At 44.4% G+C, this 12168-nt stretch overlaps 1 protein-coding gene across 1 annotated transcript in view; it reads left to right on the top strand.

Annotated features, from left to right (window-relative positions):
- Positions 1–11221, top strand: part of LOC133514646 (inactive phospholipase C-like protein 2) — a 127934-nt gene extending 116713 nt beyond the window's left edge. Inside the window, exons 24-25 of the mRNA XM_061846477.1 lie at positions 3568–3677; positions 9711–11221. Coding sequence (XP_061702461.1) covers positions 3568–3677; positions 9711–10070 — 470 coding nt within the window. The 3' untranslated portion in view covers positions 10071–11221. The remainder of the gene's footprint in view (positions 1–3567; positions 3678–9710) is intronic.
- The last annotated feature ends 947 nt before the right edge of the window (positions 11222–12168 follow it).

The following is a 12168-nucleotide window of genomic DNA, read 5'->3' as shown; positions in this document are numbered from 1 at the left end:
AGAGGAAACAAAGAAATCTTCTTCGGGGATGCAAAGTCATTCATCCCCCGGTGGCATTCTGAGCCGGACTCTATTTCAAAGTATGACGTTCGGCAACACAGCCTTCTTTCACGGCGCCCGATAACGATCACGGGGTAAACAATGACGCTATTGTTGGGCCGGAACAGTCGACGTGCATTATTAAAAAATACACGTTTACATCAAGTGCCGAGGGATCCCTTCAGCGATCGTGATTTTGCCTGTGCTTGTTGTCGTCTGCGAGTGTTGACGTTTCTGTTTAATTTAGCCATTGACGTGATGACGAGAATGTTGAGGTGTTGGATGATTTAAACCCCCCACCCCCCCACCCCCCAAGGCACGAGTAATGAGGCATTGAACGATAGGCCGGACAGCTGCGGTGCACACGGGTGTTGGTGGGAGGGGGTGGGCGGCTCCACCAGACGCGACCTGTACTCACGTTTTGCCTTTGTTAAATCGAGATATTTCCTGGAAGTATTTCAAAGGTGGCGGCACAGTAACTCGACTGTAAAGTGTTGGCCTCACAGTTCTGAGGCCCAGGGTTCAATCCCGGCCCCGCCTGTGTGCAGTTCACGTGTTCTCCCCGTGCCTCCGTGGGTTTTGTCCGGGTGGGCGCTCCGGTTTCTTCCCACTTCCCCAAAACATGCAACATTAATTGGAAACTCTAAATTGCCCATTGGTGTGATTGTGGGTGCGGTCGTTTGGCTGCCAACCAGTTCAGGGTGTACCCCGCCTCCTGCCCGTTGACAGCTGGGATGGGCTCTGGCACTCCCCGCGACCCTCGTGAGGATAAGTGGCAAAAGAAAATGAATGGATGGATGGATATTTCAAAGTTTTAAAAAGACCATTTTCATCCATTTCTGTAGGAGAATTTTCAATTGATTTTTGTCATGTTTTTACAAGGCTTTGACAAAATATGTCATTATTTTACTTTTATTTTTTCAAACTACTTAAAAAAAATAAAATTAAGTAGAGAACATCCTTGTTTGTTACTCTGTCAAAAAGAATTTACAAAATATATCCTTTTTACGTCCCTATCAGTGTATTTTTTTGTCATTACATCTATCTATCCATCCATCCATCCATTTTCTTAGCCGCCTATCCTCATGCGCGTCGCCTATCCCAGCTGTCAATGGGCAGGAGGGGGAGTACACCCTGAACTGGTCGCCAGACAATCGCAGGGCACATAAGAGACAAACAGGCGCACACACAATCACACCTATGGGCAATTTAGAGTGTCCAATTAATTTTGCATGTTTTTGGGATGTGGGAGGAAACCTACGCAGGCACGGGGAGAACATGCAAACTCCACACAGGCGTGTCTGGGATTGAACCCGGGACCTCAGAACCGTGAGGCCAACGCTTTACATAAAAAAATGGTTTTCCTGATTTTACTTTTTCACCAATTGTTGCCACTTTCAAATGTTTGATACGGTCTTTTGTGACGGTAGTTCCATTTCGCTACAAATGCCAAGGAATTCTTGGTAAGCTCCGCTCCCTACCGAGGCTGCCAACCTCCGGCGCGCTCAAGCCCGTCTGCCTCACGCCGTCGCCGCCGCTTGGCTTTCATCTCAAAGGCCCAAATTTGATCAAGGCGAAAAAAGCATCTTTGTGGCAAAAACCTCGGATGATGATTTTTATGGCTTCGAAGGCCAATTAATCGAATCGAATCGAACGCTTAAGCGCGCCTGCGGAGTGTCACTCGAGGTCAAAGTTGGCGATGTGTTGGGTTTTTTTTTTTTTTTTTTTTTTTTTTGATTCGGGCTGGGCTGTAAATCCTCCTCGGTGGCATCCTGGAAATCGTCGCTGTTCAAACCGAGGCCTGTGGGCAACTTGTGACCCGATGTCATTTTTTTTAATTTTTTTTTTTAGCAGCCCGCGGCATACAGTGGGGAAAAAAAAATGTGTTCAAAATGACTCATTTTTGTCAGGCGCCGAAGAAACAAGGAAGGAAACAATGGTTATGTAATCTCTGCCTGGCGCCCTAATTTATGTTTTTTGTTTTCTTTTTTTCAGAACTATCTCTTTCGTTCGTGATCACGTTATAATCAAATGACCCTTACGTAATCTCCAAATCATAAAACTATTTGTTTTATCTTGTCTTATGGAATAAGTTCCCAACAGAGGTGAGGTCAGCCCCGAGTGTGAATGTTTTTAAAATTCAGGTTGAAAACTCTTCTTTTTTTTTTCTCATGCTTTTTAGAATATATCCACTTTTTGATCATATTATTTGCGCTGTATGTGATTTTAATTGTTATTTTTTTTAAATATTTTGTTTGTCATTTTTGTTTTCAAAGGTTTATCTATTTGTTTTTAAAATGCCTTGAATTATGTAAAGCACATTGAGTTACCTCACATATGAAATGTGCTATGCAAATAAATTTGCTTTGCTCTATCTATCTATCTATCTATCTATCTATCTATCTATCTATCATCTATCTATCTATCTATCTATCTATCTATCTATATCTATCTATCTATCTATCTATCTATCTATCTATCTATCTATCTATCTATCTATCTATCTATCTATCAACAGAGGTGAGGTCAAGTGTTTTTAAATTTGGGTTGAAAACTCTTCTTTTTTTTTTTTCTTGTGCTTTTTAGAATATATTCACTTTTTGATCATATTACTTGGGCTGTATGCGGTTTTAATTGTTGTTTTTTTAATATTTTGTTTCTCATTTTAATTTTTTCCATCCCGTTTTCAATGTTTACAAATACCTTTAATCGTGTAAATCACATTGAGTTACCTCAGGTATGAAATGTGCTATACAAATAAATTTGCTTTGCTTTGCTTTATCATCTTGACGTGAGCTGTGATGTACCAGTTTTTGCAAAATATACCGGTAATCACTTGATTGATTGATTGATTGAGTGGTTTTAATATGTTTAGTGGTCTGGACAGCTTCTGTTTTTTCTTTTTTTCCACCTCCCGACTCCAACAATCTGGTCTCTTGACGTACAACAGCAGATCTGAGGATGCAGGTGTACCTAACAAAATAGCCGTTGAGTAACCCGTGAGGCGTTCGGGTGTCAGTCAGGTTGTTCTTTAGAGGGGGATTACAGTTCACCGTGTGGGTTTCGTCTTCACTGATTTAGTAACCCCCCCCACCCCCACTCCCCTCCTCGCAAGACCACCCCCACTTCCCCTCCTTTGAGGCCACTTAACGGCGTTTCCATTAACGCGGAAATCCGAGGGATAAAAACGTCCCGCTCTCCGCTGGCCTTTCATTAAGGTCATTGTTGGTCAGCTCATCGAGCCCGTGATCATATCGCGGGACATAATCCGTCTCCACGTACCCCGCCGCGTTTCTTCACCGACAAACGAGGCTCTCGGCCTGATGTCGGAGCGCCGCTGCGGTGACATTTATTGAGCGGGATAAATGGTCGACACGTTCACGAACCGCAGCGGATCAGATCTGCCTCAAACCCCTTTTGACGCGTCTTCGGGGCCTTCCAAGTGGATATTTTAAGCGATAGCTGCTGGGGGTGCCGTACTATACTGATTATCAATACTAGAAATATTCCTTCTCCTTCCCCGCGCAGGTCTGGACTTCCACGAGGACCTGCATCGCATCGGCGCAAAGGAGGGCCTGAAGGGTCGCAAACTTCAGAAGGCCATGGAGAGCTACGCCTGGAACATCACCGTCCTCAAGGTGCTCCTTTTAACACCCGCATTTACATCGGCGTAAAGTGATGCCTGGGGTTCTCGACCGGAAAACGGTTCGAAAACCGAATCGATGTTTGGCATTACAATGAATGGAAAAAGAAATAATGCGTTCCAAGCCTAAAAAAAATTGGGCTTTTTGAAGCATTTTTTAAAATCTTTTCCTGATAATACAAAAGTCCTGTGGTCAAAGCAAAATGTTTCGATTTGGTGCCCCACTGTAAATTTCAATTAGGGAAAAGAAAACATTCTGAATGATAACGTTCACTTAAAATGAGCAAACTCATATTTTTCCAATGTTTGGAACTAAAAAATACAAAAGTAAACAACAAATTTGTTGGATTTTTTTTCAGTCTAGTCACAAGAAACGGCAGAGAACATAGACGGATTTATTACTATTAAAAGCAAACTATAAAATATAAATGTAATGATTATGGTTGGATTACAAAAAAATACTATTTGACATTAGTGTCGCTGAGATTTCTTCTTGTTAACTTTTGGGATTACAGTGATGCCTCGGTTCTCGACCACAATCCGTTTGCGGAAAACAGTTCGAGAAGTGATTTGTTCGAAAACCGAATCGATGTTTCCCATTACAATGAATGGAAAAAGAAATAATGCGTTCCAAGCCTAAAAAAAAATAGGCTTTTTAAAGCATTTTTTTTAGCTTTTCCTGATAATAAACTGCATAGTAGAAATACATGTATAGTGTAAATACCTTATATAATAAAATAATTCAAGAAATATATTTATTTTTTGCTTGAAATGAATTGTTCTACCTGGAGCGACTCAGTACCCGGCCTTGTAGACATTTTTTATTCACAAAAGTGCAGAATAACTTTAAACAAGCAACTTGGCTTCTTTGGAGACATGATTGGGGGTTAATACGGTCGTCCTCGATGAGAATAAAAACAACAGCCGCTACCGGGACACGTCTGTGTACAGAGGCTGCGTTATACAGAATAACAAAAGTGCGCTGGTTGCGTGCGTGTTTGAATTGACAATAACAAACCGCGTCATGGGTCAGCTGGCATGGCCGTGCGCAATATCTTATTTCCGGGTTTTGTCGGGGGCGTTCGAGTATCGATTTTCGTTTGAAAACGGAAGCAAAAAAAATCTTGAAATTTTCGTTCAAAAACAGATTTGTTCGATAACGGATCCGTTTGAGAACCGAGGCTTTCCATTTTTTGTTTTTTGTTGTTATTTTTTTATTCCTCTTGAGAAAATGAGAGAGGAATCTGCTCCCCCTCAGTCTGCCTTCCCGATTTGGCTTTAATTTATGCAGAGATGTAGCGTTACACACCGCACAGGGGAGCGCCGCTCGGCTGAATGGATATTTTTATCCCGACGTCCTCACGCCGCAAATCATTTCGTCTCGAGCGAGGGCGCTCGCTCCGCCGCGCTTTTCGGCCGGGCGCGACACGGAGGTGGACGCTTTCTGCCACTGAACTTCAAACGTTTAACCCTTCGTCAAAAGGCATTTAATGATGGCCGATGGTCGTTTTTTTTTTTTTTTTTTTTTTTTACGGATCTCACAAAGCCAAGGCGACTGGTGCAGATGAACATTTTGGTCCAAAAGCCCACAAAAGAGAACGAGCTGTTCTCCACTTCCACCCCACTGTTATATTTCTCCGCCCATGCTTTCATCTGCTGGGCTGGGTGAAGATCCAAAGCCACTTCCAGATTACGGTCACTTTCGTGCACAAACGGCTTGTCGTGAGGCATTTGCTATCACGTCAACGCCAAAAAGGTAAGCTGAGCTGCGTTTGGTTTTGGTCATTCCATAGCTCCACCCCGCACTCACTGCGGTAATGAAAGCACAGCACAGTCCCCTCAAACAGGCTAATTTCAACCAGACACAAAATATGGTGTGCAAAGGATTCTATAATTCTTCTTCCTTGGGATTATTTTGGCGAAAGTACAACACGGACACCTTGGAACTGTTTTAAACTCGGTGGTGGGGGGGTGGGGGGTGCATACTACGTCTCCTTGAACAAATTAAATCATGTCAGATATTTGGCTTTTGTTGAGCATTTCAATCAATTGAATTGATGATGAGTTCAAGCAAGGAATGCAAACAGCCCACTTTGTTATTAAACAAGAATGTTTTTCGGTGGTTCAAGGACGCCGGAGAGCATTAATCAAAAGACGTGGTGTTCCAAAACATGCCCCCCATCCCCCGCATCATTCTCCTTTCGCTTTTCATTTTTTTAACCAAAACTGTCTTATGTGACCTTGTACAATTTACACAAAATTCATGGAGGACTCCACCCTTCCTTTTTCTTTTTTATGTGATGACAGCTGTCTCATTAATGCAGCTTTCAGCATGCCGACATTGCGGCGAAACATTTCTACCAATGCCGCGTGCAAAAAAATCTCGTGTGGCGGGACGTTCAAATCACCGAAGACATTTTTTGTATTTTTGAGGGACAGCTCGCAAAAAAATAGCAGACTTCCCGCTTGTTTCACGGCATGACTTTTTGGGAAGTCATACTGGAAGCACCCAACAAATATTTTATGACTTTTTTTTTTTTTTTTTTTTTTATACCCTGCATCTCCAACTTTGCTGTGTGATGTCACGGCGGCACGGTGGGTCAGCTGGTAAAAGCGTTGGCCTCACGGTTCTGAGGTCCCGGGTTCAATCCCACCTGTGTCCCCAAAACATCCAACAATGATTGGACACTCTAAATTGCCCATAGGTGTGATTGTGAGTCCAGCTGTTTGTCTCTATGTACCCTGTGATTGGCTGGCGACCACTTTATTGTGTGCCCCGTCGACAGCTGGGATAGGCTCCGGCACACCCCGCGACCCTTGTGAGGATAAGCGGCAAAGAAAATGGATGGACTTTTTGGATGACGCTGAGGCGGTCTACAGCAGTTACGGGAAAAAAATGGAAAATTTCTAAAGATTTAACCAGTTTAATGCCAAATGTCCATAATTCCGTTCTATGCGGTTCTCAGTCTTTGCAGGTTTTCAGCAATTGTCTTCAAACACGAATTCTGAATTTAGGAGGGAATCTCTGAAATCGCTTTACAGGGTCTTTAAACGCATAGCGAGATCATTTTTTTTGGGATGTAATTTTTCTCTACTTTGAAAAACATTCACCGTTATTGTGACAATAATTTAACAACCCTCCTCTGTTAAGGAGAGGGGCTGATTTGGACAAACAAGGGGGGGGGGGGCGGGGGGATTAAAGATTTAATGAGTATAAAGTGGTGGGATTTTGCCTGCTACTCGGGTTTAACCCCCCACGGAACTCCCCCCAAGGGGATCGCCGCATGCTGAACGCACCCAAATAAGCTTGTCGCTGTCTCATTTCACGCGCGGTGAGTCACGATTTACATAATTTGTGCTTCTTCCAAACGCATGACTTATTCAAACTCGCGTGTGTCGGCGAGTCTCCTTTCCAAAAAAAGCCACCTTTTATCTTTTACGCGCCGTTTGGACGCGCGGCGATCTGGTCAGGCCCGGCCGGGACGCATCGCCGTTGAGCCCCTGGCGGGCCGGTCCCGAGTGGAGTTCAGTGGGAGGTGGAAAAAGTGCAGAGTGACAATTTGGAGCTTGCAGGAAACAGATGGTGAGGGGGTGGGGTGGGGGGGGTGGGTGGGTCCCTTTCGGGGTGACGCAACATGTGGCTGTCTTTTAAAGGAGACGTTCTGCCTCGCACTTTCCCACGCGAGTTCAAGCGGTGCCGAGGAGTCATCAAAATACCTCAAGGACCGAAAATGGAACCCTCTAAGTACAATGGACCTTTCCCACTGGCGACCTTAAGCTCCGCCCCCTTAGCCATGTCCTACAGGCGTACAAAATGGCGACTGAACACAACATGTTTGAAGTCGATTATCTATCGCGTATTCCAGATAATATCGGGATATATTTTGTTTGACAAATGAGTCTGACTTGGCCGAGAAAGTTCTACAGAGAGGTCTCAACTATTTCACGCGAGGATATGTACACGAAATTAAGATTTTGGACGGGAGCAGGACGCAATGTCAGAGTTACGGCGAAACGTTGGCGATCGATGCAGAAAAGGTTTGACGCCTCACAAACTTCATATTGAAATCTAATTGGATCAAATAGTGGAAACGTACTGCGCATGTAAAGCAGGGCGAGTACATTTTACTTGGAAGGATCCCGAGTAATATTGTTGCTTTCTTCAGAAGTGAGTGGGTGTATTAATCCCCCGTAGACACTTCCGTCAATTGTGTTTTAGGCTTTGGAAAATGAATCAAGCGGGCCCCTTGTAACCTAGTAGGATATCTTTCATCAGAGTTGCACGTTCCCCTTCGTAACATGAACTTTTCCAGGCGCACGCTACTGTCAACATTGCATTGCTTGTGAGACACTGTGGTGAGAGGGGCGTGTCAAGCTAGGGGTTAAGACAATGCGGCTGGTGATTGACAGGTCGGAACGGTCCATTTTTCTCACCGTGGCGACCAGAGGGGGCCTTCGGGGCCCCTGCAGGCGAGCGTGGCGGATCATTGGCTACGCTGTGTGTATGTGGCGCATGGACAAATCAGCAAAATGATTTCCTGCGTGTGCCACGTGAACGAATGTGACTACTACATGATTGTTTGAAGCCGAACTTAATCAAATTTTGTTTTCTTTTCGTCTTTGGTGGCTCTGTGGGGACATCTTGCGTTTTTTTTTTTTGTTTGTTTTTTTTGTTTAAAAGACATTGTCGGCATTTCAGGTACCTACGGTTGTTCTGTCAATAAAACAAAGCAGTTATTAACAAAACATATGACGTGAGAATGAAACTTTTTAGGAGTGATGCAATTGAGGGGTTGTTGGTTGTTTCTGAATGATAAGTGACTTGAAAGGGGCTCTGGATCCGAGAAAAGCCCCGCGGGGGGGGGGGGGGTGTCAATATTTAAATTAGCGCCACTGTTACATAATAATATGCCAGAAGTGCAGAACGGCTCGCTCACGGATCCATTTTCAGGCATAGATCGTAAAAGATTTATTCAGGTGTTGAATTTCAAACTTGATGGGTTGCGCAGGAAGCTCAGAGATTTGTCAACAAGCCATTAAAGGGTCCATTTTCATGACGTCTCCTTCGAGTTCGGTGGGTTCGTGTGCACACGAGTTCCAACGCTTTCCCTCCGCGTGTGGCAGCGAACAGCAGAAATGTCGGAAGACATTATGGCCTCCTGAGTGCGCCGGAGAAAAGCTGGCAAACGACCAGGGGCCTTTGTGAAAGTGGTGACGCATTGCCCCCTTCTGGCTTTCATCGGTAATGCGCCAACATGGCCTGTTTGCAGGATTACAAGTTACAAAATTAGGCAAAAAGATTTGAAATGCGATTTTGTGCATAGGTTAAGAAAAAGTGCCACACTGTAGCACAGATTCAGCATTTTTTTTTCTTCGCTGTTATTAACATAGGCAGGCAGGGGTTGCAAATTTGCAATAAAATATTAATATAATCGAAATTTTTAAGTCCAGAGTATCATTTTCTGAAAGTATCCGATTTTTCTCTTTGCAAAAATTTTATTTGGTCCAGAGAGGGTTAAAACAACGGTCATTTTTGGGTGATTAAAGACTGGATCTATTTGAACTTTTTGGGTGGTCCTTGAATGCAACATATACACTGTCAAAATGAAACTGAAAGTTTGTCATTGTTTTAATCTTTTTGCCTGTCTTTCTTATCATTTATTACTGTTATAGTGATGCCAAAATGTGACATTGATGACTTGTTGTATTTTTGTAAAGTGCGAGTGCGCATATTTTTTTGCCCATGCATGATACTGAAGACGCATGCTAGCAGCTACGAATTAGCCGCATTTATAGTTCGCTTGTGCGTATTGAGTAAATAAATTACAAAATGCTAACTACTACGTTACATGGCTTTGTCTACGTGCTAGCTAGATGATGCCGTTGATGCCTCGCTTGATTATTCTTTGTGTCGTTACAGATCACGGTCAATAAATCAATGCAAACAAAATACCTGCGAGCAGTTTTGCCCAAAGCGTTGTTGATCGATGTATCGCATTTGAACGTATTTTATGTTGTGCGGCGGCAGGGCCAGGCGGACCTGCTGAAGCACGCCAAGAGCGAGGCACTGGACACCCTGCGTCAGATCCACTGCGCGGCTCAGTCCTGCGGCCTCAGTAAGAACGGAGCCTCCTCCCCGCAGCCGCAGCATCACCCGCTCCAAAATCAGGCCAAGTCCCCTCTGCAGCCCCCGCCGCCATCCCCGTCACAAGCCCGACCCTGGACCGGACCCCATTCCCCGCTCCCGCTGCTCCAAACTGTTCCCAAACCACCCGCTTACACGCCCCCGCCAGCACACTTCCAGTTCCGGCATCGCAGGGCAGCCGGACCCCTGGACTCCATAACGGAGAAGGAGGCGTTCGGCCAAGATCCGGCGGGACCCTGCTGACCCGCGGCCTGTGCCCACGGAGACGAGCACCCGAGAGAGAGCGAAAAAGACGAACGGGAAGGTCCGCGAGCGACGCAGAAAGTGGCGAGCGCGAGAGAAGGCGAGATGGAGGATAGCGTGAATCGGATGATGACGACGACGACGATGATGAGGACGAAGAGTCGTCGCGTTCGAAGCGAGACACAAGTGTGAAGGTCAGATTTGGTGAGAGAGCAGAAGAAGAAGACGTACTGTAAATGTGCTTTTCCCTGTCATCGTCCACTCAATTTATTCACACTTCACAGCTTGACAGACGCATATAAAAGCCTCCCATTATTCGAAAGAGTTTCCCAGATAAGCGGCAGAGAAAAATGGTTGGATGGATGTTTTTATCTGCTTTTTTTTTTTTTTTTTTTAGCTGTCTCATTTATACAAGATTCTACTATAGACCTTTGTAAATGGAACACAAGCTGATCCTAGGTCAATGCATTTCTCCACTGGAAATTATGCAAAAGCAAGTGGTCCTAAACTGGAATCGTGAGGCACTCCATTACACTCATTTCCGACAATAACTAAACACGTACCCCTATTTTTGTTTCTTAACCGACTTTTAAATTGTGAGCGATTTTCTGATCTTTGAATTCAAGTGTTATTTTCTCAATCCACTTGCAATACTCTGCTTTTCTTCCAATTGGCTAAAATACACATTTTTTAAAATCCTGTGCTTGTGTGGACATCGCCTTTCACAGCTTCATGTTTAGCTCTGTCTTCTTCTGCTAGCTCCAAAGTTCTCTCTCGGGGTGACGTTCGTTTTCCACAGACCTCCACAGGTGTTCTATTCTACTCTGTGGGTACAGGCTGCGTCTCGAGCCCACTTCCCTTTGGGGGTGGGTGACACTTTTCCCCTGCATTTTTATTTCTTTCCGCTTTTTAGACCTCCTCTGGCGAAGTTTACGTTCATTTGTTTGGTCTGAGGGACACATAGAACAAGCTGGAGTCATTCCTCAGGATTTTGGTTTTAACATCTTGGACCCGCTTCACCCGACGACCACGACCAGAAGATGTGACTCAACACAAAATATCGTGAAACTAGATGTAAACTATTTAAAATGTAAGACGGGATGATACAAGAACTCTTGTAGATATGAATGGTGGCTGTAATACTAATTGTTGTTAGTGTGTGATTGCCTGGACAGTCGCCACACGAAGAGACTGCAACGAGGGATTACGGGTTACACCAGGGTCCAAAATATTATTAAGTGATTGTGGATTCTGTATAAGCTCCTTGAAGTCACCCATTAAAAGTGGTGTCCTTGTTTATAATGTCTCCTCCATTCCAGTTTTTTTTTTTTCTTTCCAATCCAAAAAAGTTCAATTTCAGCATCTTTGTCATTTCGCGGCACGGTGGCTCGGCTGGTAAAGCCACACAGTTCTGAGGTCGCGGGTTCAATCCCGGACCCGCCTGTGTGGAGTTTGCATGTTCTCCCCGTGCCTGCGTGGGTTTTGTCCGGGCACTCCGGTTCCCTCCCACATTCCAAAAAACATGCAACATTAATTGGACACTCTAAATTGCCCCTTGGTGTGATTGTGAGTGCGGCTAATTGCTGAAAACCATTGATATTTTCTGGTCTTTTCAGCAGGTATTCCATAGAATGACATATTTCAATATCTGTCTCGTCTGTTGTGACAACCAACAGCACAACGGGTCTCGGGTATTGTAAATATTCTCCTCCGGTTCAATGTCGGGCAGCTCTGTTTGACCTGCAATATGGCGCCGTGAAAGTGACGACGTCACGCGCACGAGCTCTATAGGTACCGGACGTATGGAAATAAAGCAATGCTTTGTTTGTCCATTAGATGGCATCAAATACCAACTCTGCGTAATGAAGCTTCATTCCAAGGCAAGCGTTGTGTACACTGTCTCAATAAGCATGTTCACAAAATTAGCTAATTAAAATGAGATTTTGGGGCAGAAAAAAAAAAAATTCAAGAAAGGGCAACTTGATATTTATGATTCGGTATCGGTGAAGCTAATTAGCACGACTGCCCTCACAACTCGCCATCGTGGCATGCGGTAATAAGCGACGGGCCCGCCGCCACAAAGACATACCTGCATTGG

This window comes from Syngnathoides biaculeatus, chromosome 16, assembly GCF_019802595.1.
Source record: "Syngnathoides biaculeatus isolate LvHL_M chromosome 16, ASM1980259v1, whole genome shotgun sequence".
NCBI lineage: Eukaryota > Metazoa > Chordata > Actinopteri > Syngnathiformes > Syngnathidae > Syngnathoides > Syngnathoides biaculeatus.
This window is presented reverse-complemented; position numbering and strand designations above follow the sequence as displayed.